At 38.9% G+C, this 20,385-nt stretch overlaps 1 protein-coding gene across 1 annotated transcript; it reads left to right on the forward strand.

Annotated features, from left to right (window-relative positions):
- The first annotated feature begins 13,307 nt into the window (after positions 1-13,307).
- Positions 13,308-16,402, forward strand: LOC116203204 (beta-bisabolene synthase-like). The gene is made up of 7 exons (XM_031534869.1): positions 13,308-13,581; positions 13,877-14,144; positions 14,549-14,927; positions 15,067-15,282; positions 15,392-15,530; positions 15,627-15,875; positions 15,985-16,402. Exons 1-7 carry the CDS (start codon positions 13,333-13,335, stop codon positions 16,315-16,317), a joined length of 1,833 nt encoding a protein of 610 aa, XP_031390729.1. The 5' UTR covers positions 13,308-13,332; the 3' UTR covers positions 16,318-16,402.
- The last annotated feature ends 3,983 nt before the right edge of the window (positions 16,403-20,385 follow it).

Genomic DNA, 20,385 nt, shown 5'->3' on the forward strand with positions numbered 1-20,385 from the left:
AATTCGGTGGAGTGCTATATCAACGAAAGTGGAGCTTCTAATGAGGAGGCGGGAGAGCACATTTGGAATCTCGTGCATGAAACATGGAAGGCTCTGAATCGTGATGCGTTCACTGACAAGTATCGACTTCCTGGTCCCTTTGTCGAGGCCTGTCTGAATCTTGCACGGGCATCTCATTGGATTTACCGGTACGGAGATGGGCATGAGGCTCGAAGTCAAGAAGCCAAAGAGCAACTAATGTCCATCCTGGTCCGACCAGCTGGTTCAAATTGATCGAACAGATTGACTTGTTTATCTATTAAGAAAGTTATAGGTAGCCATCAGTAGATTTATTATTCTCTAGAAATGGCAACAACGTTAAAATGACTAAACATAGTTACTACGATGAAAGACTTTCGATATAGGCAGATGATACTACAAGGCCATCGGATCTCTAGCTTTCATCATCATACTCAAACTTTGAGAGCTCGAACCGAGCTCAACCCAAGCTTGTAGTCGAACCAGTTTACGATTCGAAACCACATGAATCAAATTAATGGCCAACTGGTTCCATGTTCATTCCGGTTATGAAAACTGCCAGAATCAAACCCGAGCTCTGATGGTTTTTGATCCAAATTAGAATGACTCGATCAAGAGAAATAACGGCTAATTAATTACAAGTTACTCCTATGATAATATTTTATAGACAATGTCCACGAATATATAGTCGGGTACTTTAATTTGGGGAGCTCAAGCTCTTATCTCATTGATTTGTTCTTGTGGAAGACCTTGAACAAAGATGTATAAGTTCAAGACCTCCAACACATCATGTTAGGTTTTCATGAAACGTGGAAGAGCTCGAACAAAGATGTGCTCAACGATAACTGTCGATTCTCCCTGCAATTTGTGATAGCTTGTTTGAAGTTTGCACGGGCATCTCATTGGATTTATCGACGTCCGAGATGGACATGGGGATCACGAGTCAGCTCTAGTCCATCCATCCTATTCCAATGCGGTAGCTGGACTGAACTTCATTTTGGGGGATGAAATACAAGCCGAAGCCAAAAGAGAGCATATATTATATCTGGCCCCGGTTAATTAGAATAGGTACAGTTTCGCAGTGAAAGTGTAAAGCACTACAACAAAATTTAATAAAGTATAACTTATTCATCATTTATCAACAAATTGTTTAATTTATTGAAAATATATATTCTTGACTCACTAGTAATTCCTAAAAGCAGGGTTAATTTCAATATACTCCTTATGCTGATTAGAGCGGTACTTTCAAAATACTCCCTTTAATTTCATTTTTCTCAAAATATATATGCAAATTGTCTCAACTCACTAAAAACATCGAACACCGTTGACTGTTTAGATGGAAACAGAAATACGTACAGTCCACATTACTCTTCATCAAATAATCGGAAATCAAAAAAAAAAAATTATCCATCGAAGAGGTGAAAAGAAATTATTTGCCTTGACCTTGAGACGATACTTCCGACGTCTTATAATAGGTACTCCGGTTTTGCCCCCAGCAAAAGAACTTAGAGTATGTTGGGAAGGGATGTACTTAACCAAATAATAACGCAGCGATTAATCTTCCTCCCCTACTAGTATAATCGAGATAGGAACTAATCAAATCAACCAATAAGCAGTAAAGTAAAAGAACACCAAGAATTTTACGTGAAAAACCCCGATGTGGGGAAAAACTACGGGACCAACTCCGAATCAACAATCCACTATGAATGAAGGTTATACAATATCTTTCATCAAGGGTAAACCCTTGGATCACCCAAACACTAAATTCGTCACCCACACCGGGTGGTTCACAAAGTCAGCTAAAATAGCACCTACAGAGCTCGAATAGAAATTCTGACCGTTCAGAACTTAGCCCCATGTGTTGTGAAGCTGCTGTCAAAATTTCGTCCCAATCAGAGTTCGTTTGACGTCCTGATCGAGGTTTGATCTCCAGCTGCGCGCTGCCCCCTGTTGATCCGAATTCTGCTCTGCTCTTCTCTGTTATTCTGTGCTAATTTGCTGCTATATTCTGCTGCCTCTTACCCAGCTAATTTAGCTGAAAATTAACCCTAACAAAAGTCGGTTCTTGGCCCTATTAAAGCCCGATAAAAGCCCAATACAATTTGAACCCAACTTCCTTCAAATTGGAGGGATACCCAACAAACTCCCCCTCCCGACTATTTGGAGGTTTCGAGCATACCGGCTATACTTCAACAAACATGAAGTTTCTCCCTAACGAGAGGTTTTGTCATCATATCAGCTCCATTCTCATCAGTGTGCACTTTGTGTAGCTTCACCAACTTAGACTCCAACACATCTCTAATCCAATGAAACTTGATATCGATATGCTTCGACCTCGAATGGAAAGTGGGATTCTTGCAAAGATGAATGGCGCTTTGACTATCACAGTGTAGAACATACCTTTCTTGCTTCAAGCTCAACTCCTGCAAAAATTTTTGCAACCACAACATCTCCTTGCAACCTTCGGTCACTGCAATGTATTCTGCTTCCGTTGTAGACAAAGCGATGCACTTTTGAAGCCTTGATTGCCATGAGATAGCTCCCCCTGCAAAAGTCATCAAGTATCCCGAAGTAGATTTCCGGGAATCGATATCTCTTGCCATATCCGCATCCGTGTAGCCCACTAACTCCGACTTACCAGTGCCAAAGTGTAAACACACCTTGGATATTCCTCTGAGATACCTCAGAATCCACTTAACTGCATTCCAATGCTCTTTCCCCGGATTGGAGAGAAAACGACTAACCACACCAACAGAATGAGCGATATCTGGTCTTGTACAGACCATGGCATACATCAAACTCCCTATAGCTGATGAGTAAGGGACTTTCTTCATCTCTTCTTTCTCCTTCTCACTTGTAGGACATTGCTTCGAGCTAAGTTTGAAATGAGAAGTAAGTGGTGATGAAACTGGTTTAGCATTACCCATGTTGAACCGATCCAAAATCTTCTCGACGTACTTCTCTTGAGAAAGCCAAATTTTTCCACTTGATCTGTTACGAGAAATATGCATCCCAAGGATCTGCTTTGCCGGTCCCAAATCCTTCATGGCAAAGGACTTACTGAGCTCTTTCTTCAACTCTGCAATCTTGCTCATATCATGACCAACAAGTAACATATCATCCACATATAACAGTAAAATGATAAAATCACCATCCGAGAATTGTTTCACGAACACACAATGATCTGCAGTTGTCCGTGTATAGCCATGGCTCAACATGAAAGAGTCAAACTTTTTATACCACTGCCGAGGTGCTTACTTAAGCCCATACAAGCTCTTCCTCAGCTTGTACACCAAATGCTCCTTACCTTTAACTTGGAATCCTTCAGGCTTGCTCCATATATATTTCTTCCTCCAAGTCACCATGCAAGAAAGCTGTTTTTACATCGAGCTGCTTGATCTCCAAATTCAGACTAGCTGCTAGTGCGAGAACAACTCGGATTGATGACATCTTGACAACGGGCGAGAAGATCTCCTCGAAGTCAACTCCTTTCTTCTGGTTGAAACCTTTCACTACCAGTCGAGCCTTGTATCGAGGTCGAGAGTTCTCCGTCTTCAACCTATAGACCCATTTGTTCTTCAATGCTCTTTTACCTTGCAGTAGCTTCACTAGGTCATACGTGTGATTTTCAGACAAGGAGTTCATCTCCTCATTCATCGCCTTCAACCAGTGCTCATTGTGCTCATATGCCACAGCTTCACCATAGCACTCAGGTTCTCCCCCATCAGTCAGTAGCACATACTCATGAGGCGGATATCTTGTAGATGGTCGTCTTATTCTATCAGATCGTCTAGGTAGATCTGCAGGCTCCAACTGTAACTGCGAGCCTGTATCATCCGTAGTCACATCATCATCTACTTGAGGAATCTCACCCCCAGTCGTGGTTTCTTCATACTCACCAGGTACCTCTTCCACTGGATGCTCTACATCAACCAGTACAGGAATAGAGATCTCGTGAGGATTGCCTACTCTGGCCTTCTCTAACTTTTGCAAATCATCGATTGTCTAGTCCTCAAAGAAGACAACATCCCTGCTCCTGATGATCTTCTTGCTATCAGGGTCCCAAAACCTATACCCGAACTCTTCATGTGCATAACCCAAGAAGATGCACTGTTTTTCCTTGGCATCGAGTTTTGATCTTTCATCTCGAGGAATGTGAACAGATGCCTTGCACCCGAAGACTCTGAGATGCTTGTATGATACTTTCTTGTCGGTCCACACCTGCTAGGGTACATCTCCATCAAGTGCAACTGACGGTGTAAGATTAATAAGATCAACCGCTGACCTCATTGCCTCGCCCCAGAAAGACTTAGACAGTTTCGCCTGAGAAAGCATACAACGAACTCTCTCAACAATTGTGCGGTTCATCCTCTCTGCAAGCCCTTTCTGCTGTGGTGTCTTCGGTACCGTCTTCTCAAGTTTGATACCGTGAGTCCTGCAATAGTTCTCGAAAGGACTCCTATACTCACCACCATTAGCAGCTCTGACACATTTCAGCTTCATGCCCGTTTCTCTTTCCACTGCTACATGGAAGTTCTTGAAAATCTCAGTCACTTGATCTTTAGTTCTCATAGGGTAAGCCCAAACCTTCCTGGAATGATCATCTATAAAAGTCACAAAATAGAGAGCACCACCAAGAGATCTATCCGACATGAAACAAACATCAGTATGCACAAGATCAAGTATGTGATCGCATCTAGCGGGACGACTTCTAATAAAAGAAACTCTCCTCTGCTTACTAGCTAAACAGTGATCACAAGTGCTCAAGTGCATACCTTTAACGGGCAAAGACTGCTTTCTAGCAAGAATTTGAATACCTTTCTCGCTGATATGCCCAAGTCTCCTGTGCCATAACTCGATAGGATAATCCTCAGCAACATTAACCTGACCGAAATTGTGCCTGGCACGCAGCCTGTAGAGAGTGTCGGTCTTCTGACCCCGTGCCACAATCAACGAACCTTTGGAGAGCTTCCATCTCCCATTGCTAAATTCATTACTGTAGCCTTCATCATCAAGCTGACTCGTCGAGATTAGCTTAAGGCGAATTTCTGGAACATGCCTCACCTTTTTTAGAAGCAACTTGCAGCCAAGCTCGGTCTCTAGACAGACATCACCAGTACCGACAATCTTGCATGATTGTCCATTCCGCATTCTCACATAACCGTAGTCCCCGGTAGTGTAAGATGAGAAGAAATCCCGATGAGGAGTGACATGAAACAAGGCACCTGTATCTGCAACCCAGGTAGAGTCCTGACACGTGAAATTCACATAGGCTTCATCACAAACGATGTAGGTCTCTCCATCAGATGCCACTGCTGTAGTGCCTTCTTCCTTCTTGCTCTCACCGTTGCCATTCTGATTTTTCTTCAAAGCTCTACACTCCCTTTTGTAATGTCCCTTTTTTTCCACAGTGATAGCAAGTGACCACTTTCCTCGTCTTCGACTTTGATCTACCCCTCGATTTGCCACGTGAGTTACTATGCTTGGAAGAGAAATTTCTGCTTTGACTTCTCCCCCGTTGTTCAGTAACCAAAGCTTCAGACTGAATGGAAATCCCCGAGCCTTTCCTTCTAGTCTCCTCATTAAATAAACTGTCTGTCACCGTGGCCAACGATAACTTCCCGTTTGGCGCAGAATTACTTAAAGCAACCACAAGTGTGTCCCAATTATCTGGTAGAGTCCCTAAAAGTAGACAAGCCTGCAACTCATCGGGTAATATTATCTCCAGGTTCGTCAACTGGTTAATAATATCTTGGAAATTACTCATGTGCACAGCCATATCACCTCCATCATGGTAACGAAGATGAACCAGCTTCTTCACGAGGACTGCCTTATTTTGCGGTGTCTTCCTCGCATAGAGATTTGTCAATTTATCCCACAAAGCTTTCGCGAGCAACATGATGATAAATACTATTGTCTATCCACTGCCGAATCAAACCAATAGTCTTCCGATTTGTGCGTTCCCAAGCCTTGTCATCCTTATCTTTGGGTTTCGCGGAATCCCCTTCAATGGGATCGTACAAATCCCTGCAAAATAGAAGATCCTCCATCCGAGACTTCCATATAGAGTAGTTGGTTGCATTCAACTTGAACATAGATCCTGTAGACTCCTCCATCTCGAAAACACCGAAAAAAACTCAAACTTCTCTAACCCGAGGCTCTGATACCACTTGTTGGGAAGGGATGTACTTAACCAAATAATAACGCAGCGATTAATCTTTCTCCCCTATTAGTGTAATCGAGATAAGAACTAATCAAATCAACCAACAAGCAGTAAAGTAAAAGAATACCAAGAATTTTACGTGGAAAACCCCGATGTGGGGAAAAACCACGGGACCAACTCCGAATCAACAATCCACTATGAATGAAGGTTATACAATGTCTTTCATCAAGGGTAAACCCTTGGATCACCAAACTCAAGAGAAACACTTTCTTGGATCACCCAAATACTAAATTCGTCACTCACACCGGGTGGTTCACAAAGTCAGCTAAAATAGCACCTACAGAGCTCGAATAGAAATTCTGACCGTTTAGAACTTAGCCCCACGTGTTGTGAAGCTGCTGTCAAAATTTCGTCCCAATCGGAGTTCGTTTGACGTACCGATCGAGGTTTGATCTCTAGCTGCGCGCTGCCCCCTGTTGATCCGAATTCTGCTCTGCTCTTCTCTGTTATTCTGTGCTAATTTGCTGCTATATTCTGCTGCCTCTGACCCAGCTAATTTAGCTGAAAATTAACCCTAACAAAAGTGGGTTCTTGGGCCTATTAAAGCCCGATAAAAGCCCAATACAATTTGAGTCCAACTTCCTCCAAATTGGAGGGATACCCAACAGAGCATTGTTCCTAATTTTTCTTCTATGTTTCGACTCTTCTTGCGCATAAAGTGAGAAGAAAAAACTTGACATGCATTAACAAAGAAAAATGTGCGTCTGCATATGTTAAATTTCTATTGTACTTTTTTTTATTAAAGAGTCATGTGAATTGCACAAAACTCTCGTTCCTTCCAAACTGATAATGCTGTTAGAGATCTGTAGTGAATGGAGATGATTCGCCTGTTCCCAGGGAGTATATTGACATGAACGAAACTATATGGATCCTAATAGTAAGAAAGAACATATCTACCCCCACCAACTAGGAAACTTCCCATTTGCAAAATCATACCAAAGCATGTTTGTTTTCTTCGGATCTTCCGATTCCCGGGCATAACGCAAGGCAACTACTATAAATTATCGGATCAAAGACACAGAGAAATTGGATGAGAGAGAGGAAGAAATTATTCCATTAGTCCCAGATCTCGAACGTGGTTCTCATGGAAACACAAATTATGCGCATTAAGATTCCCCTTGCACCGCCCCCCAATGGAGAATATTGCATTGGTTTTTTTTTTCTTCCCCTTCTCTTCCTTTTTCCTTGGTATCGCATTGCATTGTGTTTATCTATGTATACACAGTACAGCAGAGCAGACGTTTCTACGACTGAAAATTTCACAATACATTGAGGTAAAATTAAATGTAATACATACAAGTAATTTCTGAGAATTTTCAAATAATTTACTTACTATAATTTAAATGAATTATGTAAAAATCAAGTAAATTGTTTGAGGTCCAGTAATTTATTAAAGAAAGTAAAAAGAAATTACTTGAATGTATCATACACGTACTTTTTCAACCCAACGTATTGTAGACTAAACCATTGTAAGACGCTTGAATATGCTGAACATTTTAACCATATGTGCGACCCCAATGTACCGTCTAGACCAACCCGTGAATATACACATATATTTACGGGCAGTCACAAACCGAATGAAAGTTGATTTGATCAGTACGTCCACGTTGAGACATGCATCACTTCGACAAAATGAAAGAGAGAGGAAACAAAGAGTTGAGATCTTATTAAATTCTTATAAATCTCATGGAAATGGTGACCTTGTAGTTGCCCCGCTAATAGAAAAGTATGCCTTTAGGAAAATTTTCTTAAAAAAACCCACGAGAAACTAAAAATACGATACAGAAAGTTGAACTATGGCTCTTCGGCAGGTATTGCATTTTATTATTGTATTTTTAGAAACAATGAATTAAATGCAATTATTTTATTTTTAGAAAAAGAATGTACTGCTATACCGTGCCCTCTTATAAGAATGAAGAGGTCTTAATTTCGATTCTCGTTAATGAAACACCTCGTACCCTTTCACTTAACTTTTTATTTCTTTATTCTAACCTTCCTGATAACCGAAATATGCAATTATCCTTAAGAAAAATTTTAATCTCTACCAGCAACTTTTATTACATTAATTATGAAAAACACTTGCTTTTTATATTTTACATATACTATTGATATAATTGATTGTTACAACAATGATCCCATCCAGATCTGAAGGGATTGGGTATAATAGGATACAGAGGTGCTTGGCTTTCATCGTGGGTTTCTCAACTGGATAGACTAGTCCAGATTGAGATTATCCGTTGTAATAAATGCAGCCATCTACCACCTCTAGATCAGCTCCCTTTCCTCAAAAAAGTCTCCTTGCAGTCCTTGCACAATTTGGAGAGCATCGAATTGTGGGAGGGTACTGGCGGCCAGGAGGACAAGGAGAGTGGGATGCCGCAGTCTAATAATAATTTCTTTCCATCCTTAGAAGAAATAGAGCTGAGGGTGTTGCCTAAATTCAGGGGATGGGAGAGGAGGACGAGCACCCGAATTGAACGAGAGGCGGATGATCATTCTTCTTCTTCTTCTTCTTCTTCTTCTTCTTCTTCTTCTTCTTCTTCTTCTTCCACACGTTCTCTGACAAGGTCAAGGTCTCCATAGAAGATTGCCCAGTATTCTCTTACGCGCATGGTCAACACCTATTGATATAATTGATTGTTACGCAAGCCCCATGTGCGATATTCTATTTGACTTTAGCATTTATTTCATCGCACATGGGGCTTTCTCATTTGCATACTTTTTAGTTTTTACTGCTTTCTCTTTATGCAAGAAGCAGAGTTAGAACTATTATAATTTTATATACGAAGCTTAGAATAATAAAATAACGAATCCCTCAGCGCGAGCGTTGTGAAGGTACTTACATTTTTGGGAGAAGTTTAAGTAGATTGAACATTTATTAGATAAAATTTCGAAAAATTCAAAATTCATTAATGGTATTACTAAAGAGTATCTTCTAGAGAAATAAAGAGATTCTGTGAAAATTATAAAAGTTGACACATTTATGTATACACTTTAATGCGAAAAATGTTAAGAGATTCTTCACTAAGAGTTGGGGGTCTCTCAAAACACTGTCGGGAGCGGAGAGTGTCCCAGGATGCGAATGTGACACGTCTTCATTAATCTAACGGGAGGCTCTTGTGTGAGTACTTTGAATTATATATATATATATATATATTAGCTTAAGAAATTATTGAAATATCCGATTTTCAATATAAAAGAAATAACTGTATTTATACAGGAACTTCAATACAAATTCCATATATTTCAGCCATCCAAGTTCGACTGAATATGTAAAAATTGCAATAAATCCCACGTTTCGCCACACCACTCTATGTAACCTAATAAAAAAGAACCTAAAAAACATATTATGGTGCATGGTAAACTTGAAGCCTAGTGCATAATAACAATAATCTAGACAAAATGGATTATTGCACTGGGATCAAAAATATAATGTTGAATATCGTCGAGATCGCCATAAATCAAATTGTCCCGAACCCCTTCCCGGCTACGGACCATAGTGGTGACAAACCACAATGACAACGTCTTTTGTCCAGGTAACTCTTTCCTCTTGTTTGACTCACTGTTGGCTCAAGGTGGCATACATAGAATTTACAAACTTCCATCAATATCAATATGATATTAAAAACTCCCTAACACATTTTCAATATCATAATATGTCGTAAATAAGAATACATACATGATCAGTACTGACATGGTCATTACTACGAATTCTAAAAATACTAACATGATCAGCATAAAATAACTGATTTCGATTTTATGCTGATTTCGATCTGGGTTACTCAGTTTACAAGTCCTTTTGAACTCAAAATATCGAAGGACGGTTGCTTTTGATTTTTCTATATGTTTTGCCATATTTTTAATTCTGCCATTTTCTCTCTGGTATCTCTTAACTCTTAGAAGAATGAAAGGAATAAATTTTTAAAGAGCTAAACAAAAAGTAAGGCGGTGGAGAAGATAAGCTGTGAAGAAGGTACGCAAAACAAGGTGATCTGTTTTTTATTAATAAAAAAAATCGTACCCGTGTAGTAAATAAACTAGTTGTATACCTGTGCGTTGCACAAGAATCGCATAAATAATCTCTTAATTATTTTGAAAGAGAAAAATGCTATAAATATATACATGAATTATATACTCATTAAAGAAAATTGATATATGAGACATATGTGAAAAGAATGTAATTGAATTAAAATATTTGAGCAAATATATCAATAAAAGTTAGTGAAGAGAAAACATGATGAAGCATTTCTGAAGCGATCAAATTAACATAGATCAGTGTTGGTAGTCAGTGAACATGCAACATAATACACATAAAATTCGTAAAGACACCAACACGTCGTTTCACACGGAAATATAATGGTAAAGGTTCCGTGCAAATGATGTCTAATGTAGCTCCAATATATAATGTAATATTGTATGTGCAATATACGTCTTCAACTATATATATATATATATATATATATATGTTACCATAATATATCAGACAACTAAATATATTATATATAATTGCCTTATAAAAATTACAATACCTATTACATAATAAATATACATTATGCATTCTTATGATGCAAGATTGTGCGTCATTTTGATATTCTTTTATATATTTTAGAAATTAGATGAAGACCTCCACGTCGTGCAAATAATTACTGAGGAATTTGAAAAGAATATACCGAAACATAAAAACTTATTAGTATCATTTAATAGTACGATATTTGATCTTAATATATATTATAATTAATTGAGTTACAGTTACTTATAGAAAAATGAGTCTAAAGTAACAAATACCGAGCTGGTATTATCTCTCTAGTTTCATGTATTATCTAAAAAATGCTTGAAAGACAACTTCTGATAAGAAAATTAAAAAAAATTAAATTTTAGTTCGCGTTTAATAAGATTGCTTTTTATAAAATCGAAGGTAATAATTATACACACAAAAGTTATTTAGATTAAAAATATGAAATATTTTCTCAATATTTTACTAATTGTCTAATAGAAGTAAAATAATTTGAAAGTTAAAGAAAACTCTCATCAGATAGCAATTACCATAGTCCATGTATGAAATAATGAGTGGGAAAACTAATATGTCCACAAATGAAATTGATTATTGGACCAAAAATCAACATTAATATTGTCATTCTAATGAGTACTCTAATTAATAAAACTACTGAATCCAAATTTTATGAAAAAAACTCCATTTCGGAACATAAAAGAAGAATATAAAATGTTATTTTCAAAAGTCTTACAATTTATGAAGTGATGCCCACTGTAGACCTAAGATGTGTTCCTATCAAAACAACCAATATAAGGCGATCAGTTTAAAATTTGTATTAAAATTTTCACTCAAAATCGTACAGCAAGAAATAAGAATAAATAATAAAATAAACTACTAAACTCAAAGTTCATAAATTACATTATAGTAATTAAAAAGAATATTGAAGAAATAGAAGAATCAACACCAGTAGTAGTGCTATAGGAATGAATTAAATCACTTCGAAGAAATCAATTTCAAATTCACAATAAAAAATAGATATCATAAAAGTCTAGCAATTACCAAAGCGGTACCTAGTATCACGTTGAAAGAATCAATATTGAAGAAATCAATTTTAAATTTGCATAGAAATTAGAAAATTCTTATAATTACCGAAGCAACACCCATCGTAGAGCTAGAACAAAGATCCTATTAAAAGCAATTATTGAACCAACATCGGTAGCAGTGCTTTGGAACAAATTAAACCGATTAGAGATGCAGAATGGATGGGAGAGAGGCAGAAGTTATTTAATTATACTCCCAGATCTCGATCGGCAATCTCAAAACCACAATGATTATTAGTTAAATTACGCTTGCCCTGCGCTGGCAGCCATTGCATTTTATATAAAGATGCACAAAAAGATTCACTAGTGAAAATAAAATTTAATTAAGACCTCTTGGTTTCTGATGCGGCAGAAAACATGATAAATAGGTATCTCGAGAAAAACAAGTTCTGACGACCCTATTTGGAGGGAAACGGCCTCCGGAGCACAGCTCACCGCCTTTGGCCGTGAAAAGAGGAGATTTAGGCTAAATTCCATCGTTTAGGGCCTCAAACGGCATTTTAATTATATTTGAGCGTTTTTGTAATTTTAGGAAAAGTTTATGTTTTTCGTGTTAATTACTATTTAAGCATTGTAAAACCTAGGGTTTAACAGTTGTCTTTTTGATCATTCAATAAAGTTTTGAGCTACCATGCTCTTTACCCATTCTTGGATTCGATTCGAGTTGGATGCCAATTTCCTAGGAATTCGAAAAATCAATAGGATTGAAGGTCATAGTTTTGGTATTCTGTGGAATCAACAGGTCAGTGACAGATTCTTTGCGTGTACGCTGCATCAGTTTCTCTCGGTTGAGGGCGATATCAGTGGACGAAACCCACTTCCTTGACTATATTGCATTTCTTTTTGTATAAATCACTTGGTATTTGGAAGCACAATGCAACCCAACTAATCTAGGTTTGAGCTGGATCAGCCTATTAATTAAGGGGTAAAACTCTCTCAATCTTGACTTTCCTCTCTATTCACAAGACTCGAATCGAAAATTTTACTAGGAAAGAGATGCCGATTTAACTGTACCAACGCACCTGGTGACCATTGTATTGTTTTATTTGTACACAGGGGAGCAAAGACATTACTGAGGCGCAATGAATATATACATGTTGAGAGAGTTTAAAAAATGAGTTAATCCCACATCGGAAATATAAGAAGAATTTCATGAGTTTATGTAAATTGGCATTTTATTCAAAACATTCCTTAAAAGATTGAGAACCATAACTATGTGCTCAAATTTTTGGGTTGAAGATGGACCCAATAACTTATAAGGTAAATAGAAATTTTACAATACATATATTGACAAGTAGACACGAACAGAATGAGAGTTAGTTTAATCACCGCATGTTCACTTGGACAAAACGAGAGAGAGAGGAAACCTCCGAAAATCTTGTTAATTATTTCTTTTTTAATCTCATAGAAAACGTGATCTACTTTGTAGTTGGCACTGTGCTATATAATGCATCAACGTACTAGCAGTAGTTCATTGTCCAGCAGAAAGAAAGAAAGCTATGGCTCTTCAGGCTATCTTCTTCACACAATCACAGCTGTTAATCGACCCCTTGAGTCGGATTCCTTGTTCTCTGCGTTCTAATCCCTTCCAAGCCCTTACGTCCCATGCATATGCTCGGGCTGCTCATCAGACTATCGTTTGCACTTCAGAGACTTGGAATCCGACGATTACTGCCAGTTCTGCGAGTACCAAACCAAGGACGTGGGACTACGGAATCGTACCGTCACTCAGCAACACTGAGTACACTGTACGTACAATGTTGCCTAATCTTTTTTTCTTTATCCCATTTTTTTTTTTGTCACGAGCTACTATACATGTACTAATTTCTCGTTGCCTGATCTCATTGAGTATACCAAATTATTTTACCAAATTATGCGACTGTGAAATGGATCATATCCAATACCCCAAGCACACTAGGTATACATATGTGTGTGTGTGTGTGTATATATATTGATGAATTATGTATGTATGTTTGAATTAGTCGTGGCTGATTCATTTCCTAAATTAATAATATTAGCACGTTTATTAATTCTTATGTGAAGGAAAAGGAGTGGGCGGAGGAGGTCCAGAAGATGGGGGATGACGTGCGGGTCATAATGAACAAAAAGATGGAACCGTTGGAAAAGCTCGAGTTGATTGATGCCATTCAGCGACTTGGATTAGAGTACCATTTTAAGATGGAGATCGCGCACTCATTGAAGTCACTTTATGAAAGTGCTGCTGCTGCTCAACATGAATATGATGATCTATACAGCGCAGCTCTTCGATTCAGAATCTTCAGGCAGCACCATTATTACGAAATACCGCAAGGTACACTGTACATGCATTAGTTATTTTCTATTGAAAGATATCTCTCACCAAAAGGAAAAATTGAGAGAAACAAACCGGGATGAGGATTTGCTTGTTCACCAAATCAAATCATTGGACTTGATATTACATATTGAATGTAACATGTCTTAGATGGCTTGGGTACAATCGGTCCACTGAAGTAGGTTGAGAGCTCCACTTCCTGGAGCAGGCAAGGAAAGTCAAAATTTGATGGTGATGGCCCATTTTGACCCTTCGATGCCTAAGTCAAAACCGTTAGTGAGCGACTCAAGTGTGAAAGATGATGTGTGCGTATCTTAAAATAGTTCGTAATAGTCGTTCCTCTCCATGCTCCCAAGCCCAAGTGCTTATTGATCATCAATATATCTCTCCTCTTTTTCATGCAGATGTATTTCGAAAATTCATAGACAGTGAGACGGGCAACTTTAGGTCAGTGTTGGCTAATGATGTGAAGGGATTGTTGAGTCTGTATGAAGCTTCTTTTCTAGGATTCAAAGGCGAAGTTGTCATGGACAAGGCTCTGGCGTTTTCCACTGCACATTTGAAGGAGAAGAAGAAGATAATATCATCCCCAGGTTTAGCTGTAAAAGTGGAGCATGCCTTGGACATGCCGATCCATTGGAGGCCAAACAGACTAGAGGCGCGATGGTTCATGGAAGTGTATGAGGAACAGCCAGACATGAACCCCAATCTGCTTAAGTTGGCCAAACTTGATTACAACATTGTTCAGTTGATCCACCGAGAGGAATTCGGCCGCCTCGTGAGGTGCATACCAGATTTCTCTACCTAAAGCACCAAGGGTTCATGAAATAGGATGTACTGCCTAAAGTAGCGTATACATAATCACATTTGATTGCCGTATCCTATGTGCGGAAATGGTTTTTCCATGTTTTGCTTCCTGCAGGTGGTGGACTGAATTGGGATTGGGCAATATGACCTTCTTCAGGGATAACCTCGTCGAACATTGCCTCTGGACATCTCTCGTGATTTTCGACCCAAAATACAGTGACCTGAGAGAAATGACAACAAAAGTCGTTGCTATGATAACACTTATAGATGATGTCTACGACTTGTTGGGTACTCTGGAGGAGCTCGAGCTCTTAACTCATCTCATCAATCAGTTAGTCGTCCATCTTACCATACCTCAAACTTTTCAGCTCTGAATGATCAAAAGGACTTTAATTCACCGTTCAACATCTAAATATCTTTTCGTGAAATGGAATATTCAGATGGGATATCACCAAAATTGACGAGCTTCCTCTTAATATGGCCACTTGCTTTGTTGCTCTATACAACATCACGAATGAAATCGGACTCTGGGCTATGACAAGGCGAGGCATCAACATCATCCCATATATGCGGGAAGCAGTAAGATATATATATCGGTTAAAGTTTCTTTTAAGCCCCTCTCAAAGCCGTTACCGTAAAGTATTTGACAGCCTTTTTTGCCGAAAATATTAACAGTGGTCAGATCAATGCAAGGCATATCTAGAAGAGGCAAAGTGGTGTCAAAAGCACTTCATGCCTACGCTGAAGGAGTACCTCAGCAGCGCGGTGAGATCGGTCGGAGTGTTCCTTACTCTACAATGTTGTTTCTTGATTACTACGGACAACCTAACAGAAGACGCACTAAACTATATCGTCAAGATCCCAAGTATTGTCCGGTGTTCATCATTACTTATTCGACTTAACAATGATCTGGTTCCAACAGCGGTATGTGTGATTGTCCAAATTGCACTCACAATATTATCAACTTAATTGTTCTTGTGGTATTATCTGCCATGAGCTAGTGTGTTCGGCTAGGTCACATCATCATTTTCAGGTAGGGTTGGCCGAGGGAGACAAACTGAATTCGTTGGAGTGCTTTATGAACGAAACGGGAGCTTCTGAGGAGCAGGCAAGAGGACACATCAAAGATCTCGTGCACAAAACGTGGAAGACCTTGAACAAAGATGTGTTCAATGATAGCTGCCAATTCTCCGGGCCTTTCGTGACGGCTTGCCTGAATGCTGCACGGGCATCTCATTGGATTTACAGATACGGAGATGGGCATGGGATAAGAAGCCAAGAAGCCAAAGAGCATCTCATGTCGGCTCTAGTCCAACCTATTCCAATCGAGCAATTGGATCATAAATTCATTTTGGGGGTGAAATAAGGCCGAAGCTCTGAAAAATGCTTACATATATTAATGTCTGCCATTCTCATATTAAGTACTGTTGTGATAAGATGCATGTAACACGAGATGAAATAACAGAGAAAATAAGATCGGACATTGGATATACGTGATAAAACTCCTCCCAACGAGAAAGGGGAAACATCCACGGCGCAGAGCAGGAGAATCCACTAGATAATAAAACGAAGATTACAGCCCCTCAGAGATGTCTCTCATCCTAGCCCTCGTTGCAAACCTCACACCTAGAAGAATTTAACTCGACCTCTCAATTCTCTCTAACTTTCTCACCTTAATACCCTAGAGTTACATAGAAATTTCCCCAAGAGAAATCCAGAAAGATCCACAATCACTATCCCCGTGATACAAAACTTTGTCAACCGCCCCCCCGATGGGCAGGGGTTTCACAACAATTAAGGCTTATTTTACAAGCCGTATAAGACCATATTTATAATAACCAAAAGATATATCCTAAAAATATCATAATATCTCTCCAAGGGTAATTTTCCTCTTTGAATATATTCTGAGGTTACAGGATATCCCGAAATACTAAAAATAATATTTCTCCTTATTTGTTCATTGCTTACCGAGTTTTCGAGATTGCGGCTTAGTGCAAGACACACCAACAATTCTCCACCTTGGCTTGCATTCAGCCAAGCATCGTGACAATCAACCTTCTCGTGGTCACGGCCTTTTTGTTAGATATCCGAGTTACGATGAAATCGCATCAAAATTGAAACAAAATCTCGCACGCGGACTTCCAGTGCTGCAACATCCATCTTTGTGCTGCGGTACAGATAGAGTGCTCCACTTTTGTACTCGAGCAGTGCTGCAAACATCCCTTTATGTGCTGCGACATCAACTGCTGAATACTCCTCCTTATCTTTAGTCGATATTTCGTCCTTCTTTACGAGTCTTCAAGTCTCCACCTTGACTCGTATTTGCCTCCTACTCTGCTATAGCTTCCAATGGCTCCACCTCATTTGTCGTTGCTCGAGTCATGGTCGTCGGGGCTTCTCCTCCTAGTCCTCCATCAAGGCCATGCTACCCCAGTAATACCTTCCACTCCATCTGCATAATTAGTTGTTGCTCTATCCATCAACCTTCTCAACCTCAAATCTCACAATTGAAATCTTCAGGGTCCAATTCCAGAAACTAGGCTTTGATACCAATTATTGTGACAAGATGTTTGTAATATGAGATGAGATAAAATAAAAATAAGATCGGACACCAGATATACTTGGTAAAACCCCTCCTAACGAGAAAAGGGAAACGTCCACGGCACAGAGCAAGAGAATCCACTAGATAATGAACCGGATATTACAGCCCTCAAAGATGTCTTTCATCCCAGTCCTCGTTACAAACCCCCCACCGAGAATAGTCAAATCCGATCTCTCAATTCTCTTTAACTTTGTTACCCTAATACCCTAGAGTTACAAAGAAATTTCCACAAAATAACTCCAGAAAAATCCGCCATCACTATCTCCGTGAAACAAGACTCTCTTAATCAGCCCCCCAAGGGATCGGAGTTTCACAGCAATTGAGGCTTATTTACAAGTCATACAAGACCCCATTTATAATATCCAAAAGATATATCCTAAAGATATCATAATATCTCTCCAACGATAATTTCCCCTTTGAATATATTCTGAGGCTACAAGATATTACGAAATATTGGAAATAATATCTCTCATGATTTTTTTCCTCGTTTACTGAGTCTTTGAGATTGAGGGTTAATGCAAGACACAGTGCAACACATCCAACAATTCTCCACCTCGGCTTGCATTCAGCCAAGCATAACGACAGTCAACCTTCTCGCGGTCATGACCTTTTTGTTGGATCTTCGAGTTATAATGAAGTCGCGTCAAAATAGAAACAAAATCTCGCACGCGGCCTTCCAGTGCTGCAACATCCATCTCTGTGCTACAGCACAAACGGAGTGCTCAACTTTTGTACTCGGACATCGGATATACGTGGTAAAACCCTTCCCAATGAGAAAGAGGAAATATCCACGGCACAGAGCATGAGAATCTACTAGATAATGAACTGGAGATTACAACCCTTAGAGATGTCTCTTATCCTAGCCCTTGTTGCAAACCGCATGCCGAGAAGAGTTTATCTTGATCTCTCAATTTTCTCTAACTCTCTCACCCTAATACTCTAAAGTTCCAGAGAAAATTTCCCAAGAGAACTCCAGAAAGATTCACCATCACTATTCCTAAAGATATCATAATACATATTTTCCCCCTTTTTATATATTCTGTTATTACAAGATATCTCGAAATATTGGAAATAATTTTTCTTCTGATTTCTTCCTCGTTCATTAGGTCTTTGAGATTGCGGATCAATACAAGACACGCCCAACAATTACAATGTGTAGGGTCAAAATATCCCACATGAAAAAAGTTAAGTAGAAAATAACAAGTTTATAATAAATTGGGATTTTTACCTAAAATGGCCCATGGTTTATCCGTTTTGTCAAATCTATCCTATACTTTTTTTTGTCAAATCTATCCCATGGTTTACTTTTTGCATCAAATCTATCACGGCGTTATCTTTTCCGTCAACACCTAACGGCCGTGCTGAAGTGGCAAATGGAGAGATAGTGGGCCACACTTGCCACGTAGGCGCCACGTCAGCACGGCCGTTAGGTGTTGACGGAAAAGATAACGCCGTGATAGATTTGATGCAAAAAGTAAACCATGGGATATATTTGACAAAAAAAAGCATAGGATATATTTGACAAAACGGGCAAACAATGGACCATTTTAGGTAAATACCCCTAATAAATTAGGTATAACAACTTTTCATCTCAAACTTTTGAATTAGAAACGGACCTGATGGCTTAATAGACCTGGTGGAAGTTCTTATATGGTATAATGGCGGTAGCAATTACGAGTTTGATACACGTGTGGGCTCATGTCATGTATAATCTATCGTCAAGGCAGGTTAAGTGGGTCGTTGTTAATATCCTCTCTCCTCCTCTTACCATGTATGGAAGATGAAATCTTACTCTATTCTATAGAAAATTTTGTTTAGAGAAAGAGAAGAAAATGAAAACGAGAAGTGAAAGATAATTTTCTGAAAGTTAACTAAGCTTCTCCGAATTGCGTAAAAAAAAAAACCTGACATTGCAATGACACAGACTATCGACTTCAAAGAAGACCGAGAAGTCTGAATGATGTGCATGCCTAGTTGGTGATTGCTATGTACTTTCTCGCTGGAGATTTGCGACGGAGATGATCGGAGATAGGAGAGTCAATGAGCTCGTGGAGAACCGAGACTGAAGTGTGTGTGAGAGAGAGAATGTCGAAAAAAATGCTTCAAATATATTCGTCGTGGCTACTACGGTTTCAGTTTTGCTATTGCCGTCGCCACCATTGCTGCCTCCTACGTAACAATCGCCGTTGCTCTTGCCTGCCGTGTCAGTCAATCATGCATTCGCCTAGGCCTTCAGAAAGTGAATGATTAGTATAGGTTTTCTTGTTAGTTATTGTAAGCTTTGGGTCAATAATGGTATTTCATTAATTCTTTTCTTTTCAGTGTGCACCATAATATTTTAAAACTCAATGTACCTCGACTTATCTAATTTGAGTTGAATCATTTATTAAGGAGTAAAAAAATTTCAGTATGGATTTTATTTTTTCACGCCACAAGGAACCGGCCCAAATTGAATAATCTGCGTTTCTTGACGGGGAAACTCATATCCACATTGGGCTGAATCATGGCCGAAAAATGCAACCAAACAGCAGAACATGCTATTCTTTTGGAATTGGTCCACAACGAAATGCCAACATTATGGCATCAAAAATATTTTTAATTTTTTTTTATATTGAGAAGTTTTATCAGTTATTGCATAAACCCACTTGGCCATCTCGACCTTCAAATCAACCATCCCATTTAATTCATTCAATTATTTGGTCAATGTATTCGTCCTCCATTGATTTTCTTGTGAATATATACTATTTTAAGTTATCGAAACCCCCACCGAGGAGAGTCAAATCTGATCTCTCAATTCTCTTTAACTTTGTTACCCTAATACGTCAAATCTGA

Source organism: Punica granatum, chromosome 4, assembly GCF_007655135.1.
Source record: "Punica granatum isolate Tunisia-2019 chromosome 4, ASM765513v2, whole genome shotgun sequence".
NCBI lineage: Eukaryota > Viridiplantae > Streptophyta > Magnoliopsida > Myrtales > Lythraceae > Punica > Punica granatum.